Below are 25,460 nucleotides of genomic sequence, written 5' to 3' on the forward strand. Positions count from 1 at the left end.
TAAAGGCATGGGAAAGTCTCTCCATCTGAATTTTTTGACAGGAGGACTGTTACTGATTTATGTCCAGTTTATTTAGGATATGTAGAAAAGGCATGGAGAACCAGATATCTTGTCACAAACGGAGGTTTGAAGTGCAGAATTTGTGTTACAGCTTCAAAAGGGTCTCATTTTGCAGTAGGGAGACATAAGGTTTTGAAGTTTTTGATTTAGGTTCCACAACTTAAAATATAGTCACCAGGGAGATCTGATTATAAAAGGAAAAATGCATTTACAGTGTGTTGGGGGGGGGCGGGGGGATGATTGTGTGATTTAGGCGCAAACACCTTATCTGATAAAGAAAGATTCGGTTTTGAATAAACAAGGGAGGGAGGGAGGGAGGGAGAGGGGGGGGGGGGAGAGAGAGAGAGAGAGAGAGAGAGAGAGAGAGAGAGAGAAACTTCATCCATGTAACATGAAAGTTTGTGCTCCCTAATAATCCAGAAGTTCACGAATGCCCTTCACTACATTTTCTGAGATTAAACTGATCTCCCAGGACCCTACTGATGGCTTTGCTTCAGGGCGGAGCTGGGTCCAGGAGGTTTACCGGACAGAGAGTTCCAGGGTTTCTTGTTTGGTGATGCATAAAGTTTTCTTCAGATCTCATTTCCCACGTCTGCCTGACCACCCCAGAAATTTGCAGAACGGATTGAATGCTCCGCTTTAAATCTAGAAGCAGAGAGAATGAGCAGGCTGCCTTGCGAACATGAGAACCTCTTCTGGAGCAGAGAGGTTAGAAAGCAGATAAGGATTGCTAGGCTCAGAGCTACCGCATCCTCTGGCTCCAGCCGAGCGACGCATCCAGAGCCCACTGCAGCTTGGATTCAGCGAAAGGAAGGTGGGATAGCGGGAGGGGAAAGAGGAAAAAAAGAAGATAGGGGAGGGAGGGGTGAACCGAGGGAAGCTAGTGAGAGATCGGCGCGCGGGGGGAGGGTGGAGATGGGGGGAGCGCGCCCGGCGCAGGGAGCTGAGTGGACGGCTCGAGACGGCGGCGCGTGCAGCAGCTCCTGAAAGCAGCGAGTTGGCTGAGCTGGGCTGCATTTCCAGCAGGAGCTGCGAGCACAGTGCTGGCTCACAACAAGGTGATGTGCCAGGAAGCGGTTTCTTTTTGCCCTCTAGGGCTGCTGCTGTGGCTGGGGCTTCCTCTTAGATCCCCCTTTTCTCCCGTGGGTCTGCGTGTGTGTGAGTGCCCGGGCTTGGGGGTAAAGCCTGCGGGAAGGGGGACACCCTGTCCCTGCTTGTCTCCCCCTCTCTCTATCCCCGTCGTTGCTGATGCATGTCTTCCGGGGTCGCCCTAGTCTTCGTACCCCTTATTTGACACTGCCATCCCCCCTCCCGGTTGTGTCTCCTTTCCCAGATGCTCAAGGTGTCAGCCGTATTGTGTGTGTGTGCAGCCGCTTGGTGCAGTCAGGCTCTCGCAGCTGCCGCGGCGGTGGCTGCGGCCGGGGGGCGGTCGGACAGCGGTAATTTTCTGGACGATAAACAATGGCTCACCACAATCTCTCAGTATGACAAGGAAGTCGGACAGTGGAACAAATTCCGAGACGTAAGTGCTGCGCGTCCCCATTCCCAGACACACGCGCTCTGGGCTTCAAGGCGAAGATCACGGCGGTTAGGGGTGGGGAGTGGGCTCAGTTCCTAGGGAGAGGAATTTTGAGGGGAACGGCTGCTCTCCTAGCTGCTGGAGAACTTAGCAATTTCGCTGCCCACCTCCCAGCTAGCATCAGGGGGGACTTGCGTGTTGGATGCACCGGAGTTCAGGTCACAGCAGGTTCTCACTCTTTTCTCCCCCACCCAACACTCCCACAGCACACCCATCCCCTGCCCCCCCCCCCCCCAAAAGGTTTGCAAAGTGCTGGCTCTACCTTCTCAACTTTTGAATGGTGTTTCTGGCACTGGTAAACCCAGCAGATGTGCCTTTGCGTTGTATTGCTACTAAAGTAACTAGGATCGATCCCTTTACTAATGGTCCATTAAGGAATTTGAGTTTGGAGGTAGGAAGATGTAAGATTTATAAATGCCCGCTCTCCAGGGGTGGGAGGTTGTTTGGCAGCACCAGGAGGCAGAAGTTGAACTGCTCCAATTACATAAAATTGCGATCAGATTTGTGTTTCACCATTAACTTTAACCGAGAACGTGTTTGCAATGCTTTTGATTAGGTTTTATTTCCCAATTAATCACTGCTGTAAAATCTACCGAGGTGGGGACGCCCGCAGGCGACATCCATGAAAGAGTTAACCGTAGAGTCTCTTTGGGAGTTTTCTGAAAGGTTATTTAAAGGAAAGGAGTTTTACAGACTTGGACTTTTTGTTTGACTGGAGCCAATGGCCAAGACATGCTAGTCGCCACCACCCCCAACACACAGACACACATACACACACCTGATCTGAGCAGACCCAAGAGCTGGCTGTGGCCAGAACACAGTTCATCCTGCCGCACTTAACTTGGTTGTTCCGGTAAAGAGGTCTCCCTGACTTGATTACAGGTCCCCAATCCTCTCAATAAACCCTAAGGCCTGAAAAGGAGCCAGAGTGATTCACAGACAATTGCCAATCCTTACTGTGACATTTGAGAGAATTTCTTAGGGAGTCCATCTGCAGTGCACTACGTGTAGATGAGTTAACTTCTTTCATCAGCTCAGACTCTGTCACGATTTGGCAAAAATCAATGGAAGCTGAGGCTAATTTTCAGCTAGGCTCCTTGACCCCCTTGTCCCAACACCCCTTCAAAAAAGTACCTGGCAAGCCAAGTCCTGAAGGGGATTCTGGAAAAATAGGAAAAAAACAAAAAAAAAAAGGTAATTTGACTTTAAATCTAGGTGCAGCTACTTGATATTCAGCATGGATACAGAGGATGAAAATTGATAATGATAATACTTAATGGAGGTCTTATTCTTACATACGTTGTGAACAAAGCTTAAATGTCATTTTATTGCTAAATGAATTCTCTTATAAAGGTGAACCTTTACCTCTTTGTTTTAAGTTTGTACTAATATTGACTCCAACAAAAATAAGCAAATGTGATATTTCTAAATCTGGAGAAAATTTCTGTTTCTCATGCCCTCATGGTAGAAAAATATATTGAAAATTTTGTTAATATTTGAACAATGCTTCACATTTTATATAGTCTTTATATAGTGACTGCTTTTCAGTTTTTAAAATGAAATTCAAACTTGCTTCTTTAAAATATTTTAAATATTGAATATCTTAGTGTCCTCTGGTTTAAGTACAATTGCTTTATTGAATCAGTGAGAATGAGCAGCCTATATTTGGACAGTTTGTGAAGTGTTTGATTTAAACTCTTATGGCAAGCTGAGTTGCCTACTATGGAACTAAAAATTCTAGAATTAATGCATTCAACTTCTACAGAGCTAGAATATTTTCATTACTCTAGTATTTTCAGACATTCTTCTATAATCTCAGGGGGAAACTCCATCAAAATCGTGTATACGCTTAAGTAAAAGATTTACTGAAATATTTTAAGCAAATATTTGTTTTGGAGTATATGCAATACATAGAAATATAATAAAGATTTTTTTTGCAAAACTTATGTTGAGAATAGCAATTTTAATAAGACAATTACATTTTTATAAAGATGACTTCTGGAAGGCATGGGGAAGATAAGTGTTATCATTATATTTCCCCTTTAGCCACCTGTTGCTCATTATTAACATGATGAAATGTAGGCTGACAGCATGCTTCTGAAGTCATAACTCAATGCCTAACATAGAATCCTTATTTAGACTCTCCACCTTACTGCTGTTTACATATTCTTTCCCTTTTGGGAAATCATTAACTCAATATTTTTTTTGGTCTGTATCTTTATGGATGTGATTTATTTATTAGTTTATTTTTGTCTGAAAGCACATGATTAAAAGACATTGCTTGAAACAAAACTGCTACATGAATCTACCTTTATGTGTACTGTGTAAGAATTTATATCTTAACGCAGATTTATGTACTCAGTTATGAAGACACAAGGAATCTGAACTGCATCTTATAGTAACAGTTTAATGGAAGTGTTATTTTTAGTGCTTTTTCTCCATAAAATTATAATTATGTCATTCAGAAATAAAAAAAAAGTTGTGATGCTTCAGCATAATTAACACTGTAAATAATCTTTACCATACTTCTTGAGAGTGACTGTTATATAAAACTGACATTATTTTAAAAGTCTCTCCTTAAAAAAAGTTTGAACTGTGCTACTTTTTGAATTATATTTGAAAAATACCTTGAAACTACTTAAAAACTCAATTAATGGTTATTTCAATTTAATTCAATGGAATAATTTTAGAAATAAATGATTTTAATATATAATATAAATATGTGAACATATTTATTTATTTATGTCTTTATTCATGCTACCAGAGATTGAACTTAGGGTCACTTCACTACTGGGCCACAACCCCAGCCCTATTTTGTATTTTATTTAGAGACAGGGTCTCACCAAGTTGTTTAGCGCCTCACTTTTGCCAAGGTTACATTTGAATTCTCAGTCCTTGGGCTTCGGCCTCCTGAACTGCTAGGATTATAGGAGCGCACTATGCTGGTTATTTTATTTATAATAAAGGATTAGGGAAGAGCAGCATGCATGGGAAGTGTTATTAAGAGTAGAGGAACATAGGAACTATTACCCCTGGCGACTCATTTTCTCAAAGCTTATCATGAGTTAGTCTTCACAAAAAAGATATTTCAAAGAATTATCATCATCATCATCATCATCATAATTATTTTGTTATCAGGATTTGAACCCAGGGGCCCTTAACCACTAAACCATATCCCCAGCCCTTTTGTATATTTTACTTTGAGACAGGGTCTCACTAAGTAACTCAGGGCCTTCCCAACTTGCCAAGGCTGACTTTGAACTTAGGATCCTCCTGCTTCAACCTCCTGAATTGATGGGATTATAGGAGTGTGACACCCAGCCCCACTACTGCCAAGGATTTTGACTACTCTATACTAGTAATGTTGAATAAAGTTTGTTTTGCATTTGTTGTTCTCCAGTGTGCACAGAATAGAATTATATAAAAGTTAAGAACTTTTAACTCTTTGAAATCATTTATATATTTATAAAATTCTAGTAAAGATTTTTAATTCTTATGTCTTGGGAAGAAAATTACATTTTAACTCAATCTAAAGATTTAGAAAACTTAATACATTTAAAAATAAGTATAGTAGAACCAATGTTATGTTCAGAGTATAATTATATGATTATAAAATAAAATAGGGACTGGGAATGCAACTCAGTGGTAGAGCACATGCTTAGCATACATGAGGCCTTAATAACAAAATGAAATTTTTAAAAACTCTCAACAGTGGGATTTGTTTAGTGGATATACTAGTTTTTATTTTTTGTAGCAATTTTGGGTAGTAGTAAAATCAAGAACACAAGGTTTCTCAGTGAGGGAATTTTGGGAGTCCTACTGCCTTGTCCAAGCACAGTAGTTTACAGGATTTGCTCACCCAGTTCTTATATGTATATTAGGAGAACTTGAAAGCAGTGCTCTTATGAGGAAAGTGAATCATTAGCTCAAATGTCTCACATATTACATATTTCAAACATTTATATTTATAAGTTCAGTTAAACCATATCCATTATCATGTAATAAATGAATGTTGAATTTGGGAACCAATGAATTAATTGGTAATGGATGATGTAATACCATCATCCACCTTATATGTAATTGATTTAACTGAAGTACACATATTAATTAAGAATGACATGATAAAACATGAGAAACCCTTAAATACTATATGTTGGAAGCAGTTCAATAAAAATCCAGCAAACTTTTAATAAATCATATTAAAAAATCAAGATTGTACCATTAAATCAAAATTTAAAGTTTTAAATCAGATTTATTTTTCAAAAAAAAAAAAACCTGAGGCCCTTTTGAACTTTAAGAAATGGTTACCATTAGTGTTGCACAAACTACAGTCAACTTTGGTTTACATTTATTCCTTAAGTGATTTTAGTAATCTGGTTACAATAAAGACAATAGTAAAGCACTAAAATTTAACTTTAAAAATGTAACCTGATTATTGGCTAAAGGGCGTGTACAATATTGTGAAATGGGACATAGAGATTGATGTGTTTCAGGGCATGCCAATAATAATTTTACTTTATAAGAATGGCTGATTTGGGGATACCGAGTAGTAAGTAAACTTTTCTTAACTTCTTTTGTTATTTTCTGTTTTCCTCTGAGTTAAGATTCTTGAGTGTTCAGAATATCTGAGAGTTAATGACAGATAGTGAAAGGTCTTTCCTGACAACTTAGTAGACTACAAAAGAAAAAAGATCTCTGAGAATCTCTCAAATTTTAATGTTATAAGAAAGCAAATAAAAACATTCGGCATTTGTTTTTTGGGGATTGGCTAACTTCGCTTAGCGGTATCTTCTCTAACACTATCCATTTACCTGCAAATGCCATGATTTTATTCTCATTTATTGCTGAGTAATATTCCATTGTGTATATATGTCACAATTTTTTATCCATTCATCTACTGAAGGGCACCTAGGTTGGCTCCACAGTTTAGCTATTGTGAATTGTGCTGCCATAAACATTGATGTGGCTGTGTCCCTGTAGTATGCTGTTTTTAAGTCCTTTGGGTATAGACCGAGGAGAGGGATAGCTGAACCAAATGGTGGTTCCATTCCCAATTTTCCAAGAAATCTCCATACTACTTTCCATATTAGCTGCACCAATTTGCAGCCCCACCAGCAGTGTATGAGTGTTTTCTCTGATATAAGAAGACCTAAACATAGTGGGGAAGGGAGGGGGAGTGTGGAGGAATAGATGAACTCTAGATAGGGCAGAGGGGTGGGAGGGGAAGGGGGGTATAGGGTTAGAAATGATGGTGGAATACGATGGACATTATTATCCAAAGTACACGTATAAAGACATGAATTGGTGTGAATATACTTTGTATACAACTAGAGATAGGAAAAACTGTGCTCTATATGTGTAATGAGAATCACAATGCATTTTGCTGTCATTCTGCTGTCACATATAAATAAAAAAATTAATAAGTAAAACAAGAAAGCAAATTAAACTATTGATATCTAGGCCTTATTGAAGTAAATTACCATGTGGCTTCATGGTGCGTTGTGGTTCAAACAATGATACACTTCAAAGAATAAGCTCTCATTCCCTCTCTCTCTGTTTTATTTTTTTAGGGGGTGGGTTTTAATAATTCACCCTGGTTGTTTTTCTTAAGTACTAGGGAAGACACCTTGGTGCAAGGCAGGGCTTCTTCTTTATGCTGCCTTAATAGTTGGCTGCAGGGTTTTACTGTTTTACTTTTCAATACTATATACCAAGTAGATACTATATAACCAGATGTATTTAGCACAGTAAACTACTACTTTCTCTCTTCAGGAATACTTCCTCAATAGTACTAGCCAATTCTTATATGCACAAATTCAGTAATTCTTATTATGAGATCATATTCGTAACAGTCATAATCATTAATTATATTTATCTTGGTCAAGCATATACCTATATGTACCTTGCCTTGGGAAGAATTCTTCACAGTTAATCAGTTAATTCATTGCATTTTCTTGAATGTTTTTTCTTTCTTTCTTTTTTTTTTTTTTTTTTTTTTTTGATTATTAGCACTGGGTTAGTCCTGAAAAGCCTTTAAATATTCTGTACATGTTTGCAGGTCAGACTTCTTAAGAGAAGCTGAGGCAGTCTGGATTCAGGGCCCCTGAGTAACTCTTGCAACAATGGGCTAGTACCTGACTCCTGTCCTTATCATGTGGGTCCTATTTAAGCCATGTCATGGTGTTCCCTCCACATCCCTGTATTTTAATCTTGTCATCACTAATATTACCAGCCCACCAGTGAAAATTTAAATTGTTTTTGTCAGATCAGAAATCGCAAGATGAAAGAAGGCAGGTCAGAGAATGTCCACTGACCTGCAAATTTCTAGAGAAGATACCTCAGGGAAAGGTGGTATCATATTAGCAAAGTCCTTAAGAAAGTCTGAATTGAGAACAAAATGTAGTTAATTTGACATGGATTCTTCCTAACAGAAAATAAAGTACCACATACTTTTACTTTTCTAGCTCTTAAACTTCTAGTGAATCATTAGAAAAGTATAACTAAATGAATTAGGAAATACATTAGTCTGTTTATACATAAATAATTCTATGTATAAAATAGCATGCATTATAAATATACACTTTATGTGAGTGTGTGTCTATCTTCAAACAGGTGCAGATAAAGGAATCTAAAAATTGAGACAATTATAGGTAGTGTAGGTATAGGTATAATATAAACATATATGTTATATATATATATATATATATATATATATAAAATATATACATACACATTATACACAAACACATGAAGTAAAAAACCAACAATCCCCCACCAAAAATTTTAAGTCATGCTAGGTTTTTGTTTTTTGTTTCTTGTGTAAGTTCCTGCTTCACATAGCTTGAGATAATCTCATTCTCTACTACATGTGTGACCACATTGTGTTTTTTTGCTTCTTATAGAAAGTCAGCAGCTCTAGGATTAGATCCTTAAACTTTTTAGCTAGATATGCAAAAGAAACAGTGCTTACTGATGGATAGCATTTATTTTCTACCCTTACAGTGAAACTACTTGGTTGGGTGCATTTAAAGCTCATGATTCTGACTCAGAGTGACATTGTATATTCTTATTCAATTTTAGTTTCCATGATTTCATGATCTGGGTCACAATTTTATTTCATGTACCTACTTTTAAAGGCTGATCTTTGAATCTTCTATACACACCATTCAACCCCGAAAGCTCCTGGAGTATTTATATGTCTTTTCCCATTTATGAAAAGCCTTTCATCTTTTTTACTCTTTGCTATGTCAACAAGTTTACAGATTTGGATACCTCATTAGACTGCAAACTTCTTACAGATATAGACTGCAGTCTTCCTCCCCCACAAATTTTCCACTTCACCTTGCATTAGCACAATAACTGGCTCAGAGTTTGCACTAGAAAATAAAGGAAAGAACATTATATTCGATATGTATTGCCAACTGAATAGTCCTTAAGACTCTTAGAACAGTGCTGTCATTTATCAACCAATTTCATTTCTGACCACTTCAAGTCCAGTTTTGCAATTTAAGTAAGAATTTAATTATTGTAAAAAAATGTCAAGTACTAAAATGCCTTAGGACTATGAGTTCTAACCTGTACCAAAATGGAAATACCATTCCAAACCATCAGGTTCAATTTTAGAATAGTCAACGGTAGTTGGTAATAATGTGTATCTTGGCATCCTCTGCCAGTTTATCCAATTGTCTTCCTACAGTTTCTCTCCGGTTACATAATTTTGTTACTCTAATGTCTTTGAATATTTTTCTTGTCTTGTAAGTAAGATTAAACACCAGTGTCTTCTGTTTCTTCTACTACTACTACTGTACTTCAGTAAATGGCTGTGTGGCTAAATGCAGATATTTCACAGGTTGATTTGTTCTTACTTCTGCCTCACTTATAATTGGCAATGTATCAGTCAGGGCAAGGTTGAGTTCTCACAAAAAGGAGAACTTTAATCAGAGTGCCTTAATTAAGGTAGTTTTATTTCCTAACCATGTAACCATCAAGAAGTGCCTGTTCAGGCCTGGGCTTTCCATTTTTCTCCATAAGTGGCATTTTCTATCCTGTATAAAGGGTTTCTGTTAAAGGATTTATGACCCAAAACAGTCACACATGACTTCTACTTATGTCCCGTGGGCCTGGACTTAGTTACATGGTTTTACCTTGCTATAAGGTATATCATGGAACTTAATCTCTAATGGCAAAGGATTAACAATAAAAGAAAGAAAGCAATCCTTGGTACCAGAAAAAAAAATATTGGTAGCTACTATCTTTAGTCATGCTCTATTCATCATCTAAATATCCCTTGAAAATATTCTCAACCTCTTCTCCTGGGTCCACTGATAAGAATTTGTATTATTGCCTATGAATAGTTAGCCATGCCTTCAATATTCCTTCCTAATTCTATGTCATCCCCCTGTGCTCTTAGCCAAGAATGGCAGGCTGAGTTATGATGGCCATGCTGGAAATGGAATGCTTGGTTCCTAAGGTTTTGGTTGTAGAAGTTTGGCAGCAAATAGTGGTGTGCTAATTTCTAAGAGAAAAGGTTTATATGGTCAGAACCAAAGAAGTATCCAAGAGGTAATCACAATAATAGGACTGATGACCAATTTTGCTTTCCTTTAGTGAAATCACTTCGTGTATTTTCTAGAATATCCTTTTAACTATGAGTATTTAGTCATAGGTCCAGAATGCTTTTATGTGAAGCATCATGGTGATTGGTGTGGTGGTGGGATTTGAATTTAATTCTCATATCCCTCAACTGTCTACAGTGTATATATGAGAATATATATACACTCTCTTGTACCCAAGTTGTATTTGCTCTGACGCAGCAAAAAGGAAAGCACCATTAGTGCAAAGTAGGAGTATAATACCAAAATAATACTATTCTACTGTAGTAATACTTGAAGTAACCCTAGAAATGATGGGATAATCCTAGGAAGGATGCTGTTTCGGAGTCCAAGAAGCTCTTGTCCTTGGAATCAAAGAACAATTGTTTTCGTTCTAGTATCTTTGAGATGGTTATGAAATAGGAACAGCAGTAAGTCTGATTTGTCAGACCTGACATGTAGACTTTACACTTTCGATTTTGTTACTGACCTCAGACATTGTTGACAGAATGCATGAGCTCCTTGCATGGATAGCAGAGATAGCCAATCGCAGTTTGTCTCTTAAATACTTGGTGATAGAAAATATATATATATTAAAAATCGTTAAGTCAAGATTAGTTTTCTTTAATATACACACACACATATATGGCATGATTATTTTATAAGTGGTGATTATATAATTTTTGTATGATGTTTTGTTTCCAGTTAAAATTAAGTTAGCAATAACAACAGTATAAAAGTTTCCAAGGGATAAAAATAGGTTAAAAAATCTTCTTATAAAACCATTTTGCCACTTTAGTCATGTAATTTATTCCAAAGAATTAGTGCTTTTCTCATCCTATATGTCCACCATCAGTCATCTGACCTTCCATTTCTTTCTCACCATCTTTTTAATTTTTTTTTAATTCATCAAGGAAATAATGGCCCCAACTAGAAACACTATTGCTGTTTCTGAACACATTGAGCAGATTTTTTTTTCTCTTCAGAATCTGAGGCTAATAATAAAGTTTTATTCCTTCCTTCAGAAATAACATTATGATATTTCATTAGTCCACTTAAAGTTGTAAAAACCATGTTCAAGATTTATAAGAGATAGACACTTTTCTTTTTTATGTATCCTATGTGCTTTCAATATTATTCCTCATATTGTAAAATAGAGATTATTGAATAAAATTCAACATTATGTTTTCATAAGGAAAAATGTAATTGATTATTTTTAATTATACTATTTCAATATAAAAAAGTAATTAATCAACTATTGCAGCAATTGTTAATTATGCTTATTTGGTTAGGTCTTAATATTTGATAGTTTGGTTTAGTGTTAACATAATTTAGAAAAGGAAATTTATGTATTTTTATTTTTTTCTTGGTACTGGAAAATGAACCAGGGACATTTTACTACTGAGCCACTTTCCTTTCCCTTTTTATTTTGAGACAGGGTATCACTAAGTTGTTGTTGCTGGCCTTGAACTTGTGATCCTCCTGCCTCAGCCTCCCAAATTGCCGTGATTTCAGGCATGTTTCAGGCATAAAGGAACATTAACATATAGAGATACTTTGTACACATGATCAAATAGCTAACATATCTGTGAATTGCTCTTTAGCTCTTTATATGAATTAGAAATTAACAATATGCTGATATACCTGCTTGAAGATAGTTCTAATAGTATTTCATTAATATTGTATCATGTTTTATCTATGTTTTCTGAATACATAGGAAAAGTTAACTATATATAAATTTTCCAGGTTATTATTATTAATGATGGATATCTTCTAATTGTCATAATTTATTTTCTGAAGACTCCAGCTAGCTGTGTTAATTATGTTAATATAAAATACCTTTAATTGTATAATAAAATGTATGCCAAATTATAAATAAACAACCTTATCAAATACAAATAATTAATACTATGAATAAAATAATAAAAATAAGAAAAGTGGTATAGAAACTAGATTCAGAATTCATAAAGTAAATACAACATTATTTGACACTAATTGGAAACAATTAAAACATTTCAATTCAATTAATGACAGTCTATTCAAATGATTTTTCAAATAAGCTAAATGCATCCCTTGTCTGTATTTTGTATATGCATATGGTACCAACACTTCACTCACTATGGCAAGAGAGGATGATTGTAAAGATGTGCTTATTTAAAGTATCAAATTGGTTAAGTTCTAAAAATATAAATTAATGTCAGATTCCCCCTTGACCAGAAATTGATAATAATATAGGAATAATAGCAAACACTTTTTTAGAGCACATTATATTCCTGCAGCATTGTAACTTTATAAAATACATTAGTGAATGACATTTCTATAAAGAATGCAGTTATTTTCGATTGTGAAGGTGAGGAAACTGAGGATTGAGGTCACACAGCTGTTTTCAGTCTGGGCTCTCTCTAATATAAGTACTTCTGGACTTAGGGTGGAATTACATCCTGATAAGTTGGAAATACCTAAGTCAAGAATGCAGGTAAGTTCAGTAGAGTAGAGGGGAGGGAAAGGGGAGGTACTGGGGACTGAATTACAACAAATTATATTCTAAGCTTTTATTATTATGTAGAAATGAATCCTAATGCTATGCATAACTAAAAAGGACCAGTAAAAGGCATGTAATGCACTTATACTAGCAAACATCATAACTTAACTATATAGCATAATGTTGGTTGTTTTCTATTGTGATTGCAAGGCTGACTAGGAGCTGGGGCTCACTGCCCCTTCCCAGTGTGTGAAAAATCACCAAATAGCATACTGCTAGTCTCAGAAAAGATGTAAAATCTAAGTACAGTTTCCCCTGAATATGTATTGTTTCACACCATTATGAGGTTTAAAATGGTTAAGTCCGATTATTGTTAAGTTTGGGGGTGGTCTGCATAGGCACTTAGTCTTTAAGCATAGGAAGGATGATGATTTTTGGCTTATAAATGCTGTTTTTAGTGTCTATTGTATGCTAGGCACTTTAGGTATTTTATATATATGGCATATTTTATTGTTAATTCTAGTAAAGAAACAATTTATTATATTAACCATTTTAAAGTGCAGGTCAGTATTTTTAAGTGTATTCTCACTGTTGTGCAACTAACCTCTAAAATCTTTACATCTTGCAAAACTGAAACTTGACACACATAAAACTGCTTCCTATTTTATTCTATCTTGAGTCTTGGCAACTACCTTTCTTCTGTTTCTATGACTTTGACTAGTATATATGTTTCACATAAAAGATACCAGTCAGTACTTGTCTTTTTGTGACTGGTTTATTTCACTTAACACAGTGTCTTCAAGGTTCATTTGTGTTCTGGCCTCAGGATTTCCTTCTTTTTATAAGATTGAATAATATTCTATTTTATGACTACAACTGCATTTTCTTCATTCATCCATCCATAGACACTTGGATTGCTTTTACCTCTTGGCTTCTGTGACTAATGCTGCTTGAATGTGAGTGTACAAATATGTCAAAGGTTCTACTTTCAAGTCTTTTGGATATATACCCAGAAGTGGAATTTCTGGATTCTTTGGTAATTATATTTTTAACCCTTTTTGAACTGCCATACTATTTTCCATAGAGGCTGTACCATTTCACATTTCCTCCAGTAAAGCACAAATTTCCCAATTCTCCATGACCTTGCCAATACTTGTTTTCTGTTTTTGTGATAAAACAGCCATCCTAATGGATATGAAGTGATACCCCATTGTGGTTTTGATTTGTATTTCCCTAATGACTAGTATTATTGACCATTATTTCCTGTACTTTTGAGCCATGTGTAATATTATATCTGGAGAAATTTTCATTAAAGTCCTTTAACAATTTTTAAGTAGTTTCTTATTTTCATTAAAATTTCTTACCAGCTAAAAATGTAGACACAATTAATCTCCTTTTACAAATGTAGAGACAACATTTTAAGATGCTTAGTCAATCTGTTCAAGATTAGTATTTGAACCTACTCTTTAAAAATAATATTTATTTATTGTTTTGCTACTTATTAACAGTTGACTACTTAAAATGAATTGTTACAGACAAATTGGATTTCCACCTTTTAAAATGTCAGATTTGGACTTTTTAAATGGTCACATTGATGATCTTCTCACCAGCTAGATCAAGAAGTTCATAAAGATTTGAAATTTTTAGTAGAACCCATTGTCTTACCATCACAATGATGCTACCATGATTCGTCTTGAAGCTAGGACAGGAGATGTCTAGTAGCCTGTCCTTTATTAGTCTTATAAAGGCCAGTAATTGAAAATCACATACTGTTCAAAGAATGCTTCTTCCTATAGGAATACTACATTTGGTAACTGCATATTACTGGTATTTTTGTTAGTGTTTTTGTTTTGTTTTGTTTTGTTTTGTTTTATTTTGTTTATATCACTGTCCACTTCTGAATATTCACTGTTGATGAAAATGGCTGTAAAAGAAATGATGAATATGTTCTTACAATGACTGTCATTTGGCTTATAACAATTTTGGTAACTGTTAGGTCTAACTGTACCTAGTTTCCAATTATTACAATTATGATATTTCTTCCTTCCTTCCATCTTTTACTTCTATTTATTTTTGCTAGAGACTGATTTTCCTTGCTCCTATTTTCAAAGTAGGTTAAAAGAAAAAAAAAGAAAAATGGCTTATTTCACTTAATCAGACATAAAAATTCACAAATTATTACCATGTACAATCAATACATGAACATATAATCTATGTTTAATCAGTATTGAATGGGCTCTGAGAAAGACTGCCAATCACATTCATAGGAGACCACTTAAATTTTTGTTTTCCATACTGAATATCAAAGAGTGTTATAATAGTATTGACTTTTAAAAAATTGAAATAACACACTATAGTGACATAGCCACAGTCACTGCTGATATCAGCTCAATTCACAATAGCTAAACAATGGAACCAACTTAGGTGCCCTTCAACAGATGAAAGGATAAAGAAAATGTGGTATGTATACATAATAGAATATTACTGTACCTTAAAGAATAATGAAATTATGTCATTTGCAGGTAAATAGATGTAGCTGGAGAATATTATGCTAATTGAAGTAATCCAATTCCAAAAAACCTAAGGCTGAATGTTTTCTCTGCTATGTGGATGCTAATTCACAGTAAAGGGGCGGGGTGGGCAGGCTAGGGAAGAATAGAAGTACTTTGGAATGAAAGGAGAGGAGCGGGTATGGAGATAGGAAGGATAACAGAATGAATCAGACATTATTACCTTATGTGCATCTATTGTTACACGACCAGTGTAACTCTACATCATGTACAACCAGAAGAATGAGAAGTTATACTCCATTTATGATGTGTCAAAATGCATTCTAGTGTCATGTATAACTAATCAGAACAAATGAAAAAAATGAAATAATATCATATAATTATTTGGAATGCGTCTAATTTCTAAAAATAATTTTGTTGTCTTATGTACAGTTTCAAGACTTCTTTATCTAGAATATTATTTTAAATATTAGATAGTTTAATCATTGATTATACTCCATTTTAGATTTTTCATTTTATAGTTCTATAGCAAAAGAACAAAATTAATTAGCTGCCATACTGAAAAAAGTAGAATACATTAAATTCAATGATTTTTATATTTTTATTCTTATTAAATTAACTGATACTGAATTTCATGCTAAATTTTGTATATAGTATTTTTTATGAAAGAAATTTTGTACATAGTATTTTAAATGGGAATTTTGATAAAAATTACAGTACTTTATAGTCAATTTGAAGTATTATATTGAGTGTTCCAAATATTAGCACATGATTTTAAAAATTTTTTTATTCTTTTTAATTATTTTATTTATTTATCTTTATGTGGTATTAAGGATTGAACCCAGTGTCTCACACATGCTGGGTAAGTGCTTTACCATTGAGCCACAAACCCTACCCAGCATATATATAGTTTAATTTTTATTCTCAGCAGGGACCTAAAAGGAGAGGGACCAAAAGTGCACCAACTTAAATAGAATTGCCTCCAGATATATAAAACATGACTTGGCATTGTCTTCCTGAATGAGGTAAAATGCTTACTAGATACAGCTCCTAAAAATAGTAATTTGATAGTCCCTTAATCATAGCTCACTTTTCCTTTTCTATTGCCAGGCTACTTTTGTGACTTTCACAATATTTACACGGGGTACTATATGCTGGATACTTTGAAATACGAGCTTGCTAATTGCTTTGGCTCTTGGTATTAGCATCTGCTGAAGAACCAGTTTTAGGAGATCAGGGGAATATTTATAGGCCTTTCATGGCATACAGTGCAGTATGAAATTATAGGCAGCCTCCTCGTCTCTCAGGAAGGCTGTCTAAGGTGCCCTTGGCAACATCTGATATTCTTCTCCAATGTCCCTGAGGCTCTTAGCTTCATCTAAAATGAACATTCCCTGGGGGAAAATTTTCTGGAACATTGTATCAACAGCATTAACCTAGTATTACCTGAGAACTTTTCCTTTGACATAAAATGTAATTTCTTGCAATTGAGATGTTATACACTTCATAGTTTTAAAAGAATGATTGGACTTAACCGAAACTGTGAATTAAAGGCACATTCCATTCTGTTAGCTAGGGAAGTTTAGAAGCTGTGGAATCTGAAAGTAACCTTTTAGGCAAAGTAAGATTTTTTACAAATACCAACACATGTAGCAACATTATCCTCAGAATTTCATGAATTCATTAAATATGCTATTATTTTGCTTGCTAATGTTATTGTCATTTAAACTATTTGTTATAGAATTGATGGTTTTCACTCCAAGTGCACATTTTTCTCAGTAAAAGTCTCCAATGTGGAATGACATGTTGAATTTAGATAACAAATCAACAATAAAGATAGAAGTCCTTCATTATCTTTGAGAAATAGAATATATTTGAAAAGTAAGTTTTTTTTTTTTTTTAACATACATTATGCATCACAACCCATGTGGCTGAGAACCACAGCAGTTTATAGGTCCTGGAATGAGATTAGGAAATCTAGTTTCAGAACTGCTTTGTTTGCTTTGAATAGCTAAATGCCCTCTCCTGCCAAAATTCTTCTTCTTCTTTTCTTTTTTTTCCCCTTGCAATGAGTGCCCCTTTATTTATACATGCTGTTATCACTGATGATAGGATTATGGAGAAGAGTAGAGGAAGGCTGGCATAGGTCCCCCAAATTACAAACTCAGTACAGAGGTACTGATGGTACCATGGTCAGAAGTAAAGGAAAATGTCAAAACCTCATCTATGGGGAGTGATAGCTATAGGAGGGTTCATATGCTTAATTCACTCTGAACACAAGGTCATTGTTGAGCTAAGAGTTCCCCCTTCTGATGGGTCTGCCTGTTTGTCCCTGAATATTTTAAAGTTTCCTTCCTCCAGAACCTGTGATCATAAACTATAAAAAAAGTTCTTTATGAATGATAAGTTTTGTAAATGGTAAATAGCTTCATGATTCTGTAGATAATGCAATTTAAAAACATGTTTGGTCTTCATTATTTATCTTGGATAAGATACATTATTTTTCACCCTTTCATTGTTGGACTAGACTATGATGTTTCTGGTTTGTGTTTGTTGAATAAAAGCCCTTCAGTGTTGTGGTTTGTGGGTTCAACTTTTTTTTTTAATTTGAATGAAACTATAAGTGATTTTTCTCCTAGATGGTTTAATAAAATTGCATAATTCAGTTTTTATAGGAACCTAGGGATATTGTTATTACTTGTTACCATCCAGTGAAAAGACCTGATTGATTTTTAAATTAGATATAAATTGTATGTTCATTACCAAGCATTTTTTGTTCTTTTAAAATATATTATTAATATGTATAAATTGTACTTATTAAATAGTGTTCAGTGTGAATTTTAATGCATGCATATAGTATGCATTAATGAAATTCTGCCTACCTAAGGAAATTCTTAAATAAATTTTGACTAAATCACATAAAAACCAAAATATGCTGTGTAAAGGACATATAATAATATGTATACTATACCAATTTTAAACAGCATATTTTCCATGTTTTTGCAATTTTTAATATATTTTAACTGAACCAATTTTATAAATAAAATTGGCTGACAAAGTTCAAACAATTTTTTAATGAATTTTGTTCTTTTTTGGAATTTAGTTTTATTAATGAAAAGCAAATGAAATAGCAATATAATTTCATTTCACATGGTATAAAAAATTGAAAAAAATTTTAAGTATTAATATGGCAATTTTTGCACGTAAGTTTAGATTGAAATTGAAACTTATTCCTGTGGTTTAATCTTGTTTCTATTCATTTTAAGGTTCCTATGTAATTCTGTCATTTAGTTTTGAGTGTTTTTTCTGTAACATAACTTTTAAAGTATTTCTATATTTTACAATTGATTTATTTTTAAAACAAATTCTCTGTACCCAAACCCTTCAGCATGTTGGATACAAATAATCACTCAGTCCAGAAAATATCAGATGAAAAAGAATTTACATAAAATATTCAGAATTCCATAAAATATTCTCCATGATAACATGGGTATAGGTGAATTGTGCAATGCCATCACTTATATAAACAGAATTTTTAACTTAAAGCTCTGCAAAGATTTCTTGAATGTTCTTACAATTACAGGGATTTTTTTATTGAAGGCAACTTTGATTCTTGTCTTCCTTGCTCCTGTTCCCAATCTAATCACTTGTAAGTTTTGTCTGCAGTAATTTTCTTCCTTCCTCCTTCCTTCCTTCCTTCCTTCCTTCCTTCCTTCCTTCCTTCCTTCCTTCCTTAATTGTAGATAGATACAATAAAATTATTTATTTATTTACTTGTTTATTTATTTATTTATTTTTATGTGGCTCTAAGGATCAAACCCAGTGCCTCATCCATGCTAGGCAAGGGTCCTACCACTGAGCCACATCCCCAGCCCTTTTCAGGTAAATTTCAAGATAAAGACTCTTCACTCTTCCTTGGATTAGATCCTCATTATCTCTTACTTACACTGGTTCTGTAGATTACCTTCACATTTTCAGGTTTTTTTTCTGCTGATGAGCATCAGGAAGCCTTTACTGATCAATTAATTTCTCCCAAATTATAGTTCTTATCTTGTTCCTTTATTCAAAAACATACATTCATTCTTTAATTCATTATCCAGTAGAGCTTCACATCACTGGCACAGTAAATTGCCTTCCAAAAACCTGCAGTAGGATTGACTTTGATGGGATAAATTGCGATATCCAGATAATGGACCAGTCATTGTATGTGTGGAGTCATGTTAGAGAGAGATCATGTGAATCCTGAGTCTGTGTGTATTAATGTAAGCTTTTAAAATATTGCAACCCATTTTTGGAAGAAAATAGTTTATTAGAAGGAGATTGAATTGAAAAAGAAATATAACTTACCTAGGCAAATTTTGGCAGGGAGCAGAATGGTCAGGAGTAAGAATGGTCACCACCAGTGTTTATCCAGGGTTGGTCTATACCTCTATAACGTGTAAAGGACAAAATAGTTCCCTTTCTGTCTCCGTGCCCACCCAGCTGAGCTCGGGGAGAGTTTGCACCAACTATCCTGACATGGGTTTCTGCTGGCAGAACTAGGTTTCTGAGGCTTCAGGGCTGAAGGCCAGATTATTTACAGTGGTGAATTCATCAAGGAACTACCACAGTGGGAGTTCTTTGGTAAGTAGCCAGGATCTTTCTAGTGACAGACAGGTCTCACCAGATACTTTATCTACAAATGTCAGCACCAAATAAAATCCAGATTTCCTATCCTCAAATCCCAAAGCCGTTCCCTATCTGCCTCCAAACCATATTTTATTTTTTCACCTCTATTTTCTCTTTGTGTGTGTGTGTGTGTGTGCTTCCCAGCACTCAAATTGAGTTATTGTCTACCTTTGTGCTATATTTTATGCTTCTCTTGTTTTTGTGACTTCCTCCAAATGAGCCATTCATCTGGAATAGAAGGCCTGTGCCCTCTTATTTATCTATTCTGTATCATTTCTCATTTTTCGTAGCCCATTTTATACTCTTCTTCCATGACCCCTTGCATGATCCACAGTCAAATGCAACGTCTCTTTCACATGAACTCCTGAAGCACATTTTGCAAGGTAGAGTTAGCAGTGGAAAGAGGCATGCTTCTAAGAGTATGTGCATTACACTCTGGGAGTGTAAAATGGTGCTTTAAAACAAATTCATGTATAGATGGGTGAATTATATAGGAATAAGTGTAGATATCAGAGCCCTGCTCAATGCTTTCAGTAAATAACACATCTTGTCATATTTTTCCTTGGGACTTTTATTGAATACGTCATTTATGGAACACCTGGTCATTCCTAATTTTAAACAGTCTTTCTTAACAATCTGATTTTTTACATTGAAACTCTCATTTACTGTACAACCTTGTTACTTTTTGCCATCAATTCTAAGCCATAGTAAAGGAAAAAAGAAAAAGAATATTAGCAAAGGTCTGCCATGTCATATGTGACACATTTTTGCTCTTCCAAGCAGCCAGCTCCTGAGCTATAATTACTATGAAAATGTCAACAGTAGGCTGCTGGATTTCTGCCACAAGTCATCACAGAAATTAGCCACCCCAAGGCAAGCCTTCGAAGCTTCAGAAAGTATTTTCACTGCCTCTTTTTGTCTAAACTCAAATTTTCTAAAAATGAGATTTCCATGTAAGAAGAAACACTGATGAAGCACTGTTAAGACTCAAATGATTGAGTTATTCTCTGCATGTAACCTTTGAGAAAAGTGAAATTTATAGACTTTCTTCTTTTTTGTGGTAGAGCATCTTTTGAAAAGCAATCTTTTTAAACCTGATTTTATAATAAAAATATGAAGATAAGAGCAATTATTTGGAGAAGATCTTGAAAAATGAGCAAATTATCTGAGATATATCTTGTAGCTTGAAATCTTATACTCTGAATTAAAAAAATATAGATTTTTATTACCCTAAAACAAAGCATGATAAAAATTTCTTTCATAGTTTTTTTAATTTGTAATCTTTAGAGTTATGCATTCACTTTGAAGAATCTACTAATATTAATAGAAATGCTAATGAAAAGCAGTTAGATTTATAATCTATGATTTAAAATTGTTTTAAAAAGATACTGGCAGTGACTGTTGATACATATTTCATCCTCTGAAATATAGAAAAAGAGGAATGATAATAAATATCATACTTAAAGGAAAAATTAAGCATTATTCCATGATTTCGTTTTGTTATACTTTGCCATTTTGTTAAAATATTTTTTAAAGTTACACGTTGTTGGAAGAAATCTTTGACTAGTTTAATAGAAGTTGCATCTATATGCATAAAATTAAAAATAGAAATGAAGCCTTTGAGAACATAATTTGAGATCAAATCATATACTTCTTTTGCTTGAATATAACCATAGCATTTTATAATGTTACAATACAATGTTTCAATATTCATCATAATAATAAATCAAAATATTCATACAATGCAATTTTGTTATAATGTAGTAGATGAACAAATCTATATAATGGCATGCCACCTTGCAATTCACTATATTTTATGATGACTACTTATTAGTATTTTCATATGATATTTAAAATTTAGTGCCTTTCTATAAAATATCTAAAAACTCAAAAATTGAAACTATGAATTTTTATGTTTTAAGAATCTGACATTATTAAATCATGGGAGAAGAGAGATTCTTATTTGCTTCATTATGTTTAAATGAATCGTTCTGGCAGTAGTGTTTGTTTTCAAACTACAGCTCTATTTTCTTTTTCAACACTAAATAGCAACTGATACTGGTAAAAGGACAAAATGGAACACCACAATAAAATGAACTTTTTCTTGCTAAATATATAATTTTTCTAGATTTTGGGGAATGTTATTTTATAATATCATTTATAAAAATTATTACTGTTACCATTATGCATGAGGAGAAAATAATAAACAATATCACAAATACCAGAAAAGATTTTAAAGCAACTTCAGCTTTTGAATAAATTGTGGTATTTCTATATGGCATTGTGAATTCATATGGAGAGAATCTATATGTATACTAAGATACATATAAATCTTACTTTCCGTTGAGTTACATCTACATTTGCATGAACACGGGAAGAAATTATACATGTAAATGTTGAATTTTGTGTCAAAAATAAAAACAAAACATTCTCATATATAAGTTCTGAGTATATTTTTTATATACTGTCCATTTTTTATATACTATCCATTCTCTCTATATAGATGGACAGAATGTCTTTATTTATTTGTTTATGTTTATGTGGTGCAAAGGGATGAACCCAGTGCCTCACATGTGCTAAAAGCAAGTGCTCTGCCGCTGAACTACATCTCCAGCCCCTGTCTGAGTCTATTTTAAATAGCTATAGGAGAAGGACAGAAATATTTCCCTAGCAAAGAACTGAGACTCACTGAGCAACTGTGCCCTATGCTTTGACATCAGAGAGCCCAGACTCACATTAGGTCATGTATGCAAAGCCTGAATGATGCAACTACACCCTGTTAAGTGAGAGCTACTGTAAATGGACCTGTGATAAAGGCTGCCACAATATAGATTGTGCTCCAGCATCATCATTATAGGCAGCTTGGTAGTAACCAAATCAAAAGGCAGTTCTGGAATTCATTTGGGCTATAGTTGTTTTGTATTTTGTCATGGATCATGAAAAAATTCAAAGATTACTATAATTTTCTAAAATACTTTGACCTTGTTTGAAGGTTTCTGTTGGATACCTTAGAGTTCAAGATCACTATTGACATTATATATGCAATTTGAAAAAAACTATTTGTATTCATTTTGAAAGGACTCTAAGTGAGTTTTAAATTGATTGAGATTTCTATAACACACTAGTACCTGGTAGGTAAAGAAATGTGACCTTTGCAGTTGATTCTCTGATTTACAATCATGGTTTACAGATAAAACTTTTTCTCTTATTGATGCAATAGGAATAGAAGAATGATTGAAGTTAAAAATCATTACAATTTTTAAAAGTACAAACCCTTGAAAATAATTAATGTATAAAATAATAATTAAAAAATCAAATCGATAAAGTAACAAGTTTATGAAGATTCAAAATGAAGAATTTTAAGGCTATAGTGCCATAGAAGCAGAAAAGCATTCATCAAACTTTACTTTGTAATGCTTCATCTGCTTTAACATTCCTGTGATGTATTGTTATCATTATTTTACCAAGAACCAAGATAAGCAGATGAAAAGAAAATATTGGTCAGAGATTTTTCTAATCATCTAGAGTCAGTATGTTTACTCTGGATATTGAAGAGGAGCTTGACAATTTAGTAAATGGTAACACAACTAGATCTTATGATTTCTGTTTCATGTAGTTACCTCAATATAGCCTAGAACAGAAAATGGCTTTTAGGCTTTTGAGTACAAGTATGCTTTTTTCTATTGTCAAAATGAAAGGTAACAAACTTACTATATTCTTAAAAACCATTTTATTAGAGCATTATAATTATATACATATAATTGGATTTCATTGTGATATATTCATTTTTGCACATAGCATAATTTGGTCAGATTTATTTCTTGGTACCTTGCTTTCTCTCCCTTTCTACTTTCCCTTAACCCCCAGCATCTACTCTATAAGTCTCTCTTCTATTTTCAAGAGATCTTTCTTCTTTCTGCTTTCTGTCTAGCTTCCACATATGAGGGAAAAAATGTAACCATTGACTTGATTCTGACTTAGTTTACTTAGAATGCAGATCTCCAGTTCCATTCACTTTCCTGCAAATGTCATGACTTCATTCTTTACAGCTGAGTAAATCTTCATTGTGTATATTTACACCACATTTTTCATTATTCCCTCATCTGTTGATGGACACCTAAGCTATTTCCATAACTTGGTAATTATGAATTATGCTGCTGTGAACATGGGTATGCATATATCACTTTATTAAAATATACTGACTTTAGTTCTTTTGGGTAAGTACTAAATAGTGGTATAGCTTTTCATAAGGTGGCTCTATTCTTGGTATTTTGAAGAAACACCATACTGATTTTCATAGTGGTTTAAAATTTAATATCCTATCAACAGTATATGAGTGTTGCTTTTCCCCTGTATTCTCAGCACCATTTATTATTATCTGTGTTTTTGTTCATTGACATTTTAACTGGAGTGAGATGATATCTCAGGGTGGTTTTGATTTGCATTTTCCTTATTGATAAAGATCCTGAACATTTTTTCATATATTTGTTGACAATTTATATTTTTTGTTTTTGAGAAATATCTGTCTAGGTCATTTGTCCTATTATTGAGAGGAATTTTTTTGGTGTTAAGTTTTTGGGAGATTTTTTGTATAGTCTGAATATTAATCTTCTGACAGAAAAGATTCTCTCCCATTCTGTAGGATCTCACTCAAGCAATTATTTCCTTTTATTAGCAGAATATTTTAATTTGATCCCAGCCCATTTATTGATTCTTGGTTTTATTTCTTGAGCTTTGGGAGTTTTATTGAGGAGGTTGTTGCTTGTGCTAATATGTTGGAGGTCTTGCTCCTATGTTTTCTTTTATCAGTTGCAAATTTTCTTGTGTAAATTGCAGGTCTTTGATCCATTTACACTGACTTTTGTTCAGGGTGACAAAAAAGGATCTAGTTTTATTTTCTACTTTGAATATTCATTTTCCCCAGCACTATTTGTTAAAAAGGCTCTTTTCTCCAGCATGTTTTTGGTACCTCTGAAAAGAATTAGATGCATGTATCTGTGTGAGTTTGTGTTTGTGACTAGTATTCTATTCCGTATGCGTACATTCCTGTTTTGATGCCAGTACCATGATGTTTTTGTTACTATGTCTCTATATTGTAATTTGAAATTGGTCATTGTAACGTCTCTAGTATTGCTCTGTTTTCCTCAAAATTGTTTTGCTTTTCCGGGGTCACTTATTCTTTCATATGAATATTTGAACTTTTTTTTTTATTGTTCTATGGGGAGTCTCATTGGTATATTCATGAGATAAAATACCATTGCTTAAATGAGTGACAACATTGAAAAATTCAGAATGCACCAGGTGTGGTGGCATAACCATGTAATCCTAACAATTTGGGAGGCTGAGGCAGAAAGATCACAAGTTCAAAGACAGCCTCGGCAATTTAGTGAGGCCCTAAGCAACTTAGCAAAACTCTGTCTCAAAATTAAAAAAAAAAAAAAGGGTTGGGATTGTGGCTCAATGGTTCAGTGCCCCTAAGTTCAACAATAGCAACAACCACAACAATAAATCAGAAACTAAATTTAAAAACCCTACAATGCATCTCAATTCCTTAATTGAATCTATAGATC

General features: G+C 34.1%; 1 protein-coding gene across 5 annotated transcripts in view; it reads left to right on the forward strand.

Annotated features, from left to right (window-relative positions):
• Window positions 1-1,393: 1,393 nt before the first annotated feature.
• The window catches only part of Spock3 (SPARC (osteonectin), cwcv and kazal like domains proteoglycan 3), a 412,435-nt gene continuing 388,368 nt past the window's right edge, over window positions 1,394-25,460 (forward strand). For 4 of the 5 annotated variants that reach the window (XM_077792629.1, XM_077792627.1, XM_077792630.1 and 1 more), the window contains exon 1: window positions 1,394-1,582. In XM_077792629.1, coding sequence (XP_077648755.1) covers window positions 1,394-1,582 — 189 coding nt within the window. Of the gene's footprint in view, window positions 1,587-25,460 lie in introns of all 5 variants that reach the window. The other variant, XM_077792628.1, reaches the window with a different exon arrangement.

Source organism: Urocitellus parryii, chromosome 14 (assembly GCF_045843805.1).
Source record: "Urocitellus parryii isolate mUroPar1 chromosome 14, mUroPar1.hap1, whole genome shotgun sequence".
In the NCBI taxonomy this organism is placed as follows: Eukaryota; Metazoa; Chordata; class Mammalia; order Rodentia; family Sciuridae; genus Urocitellus; species Urocitellus parryii.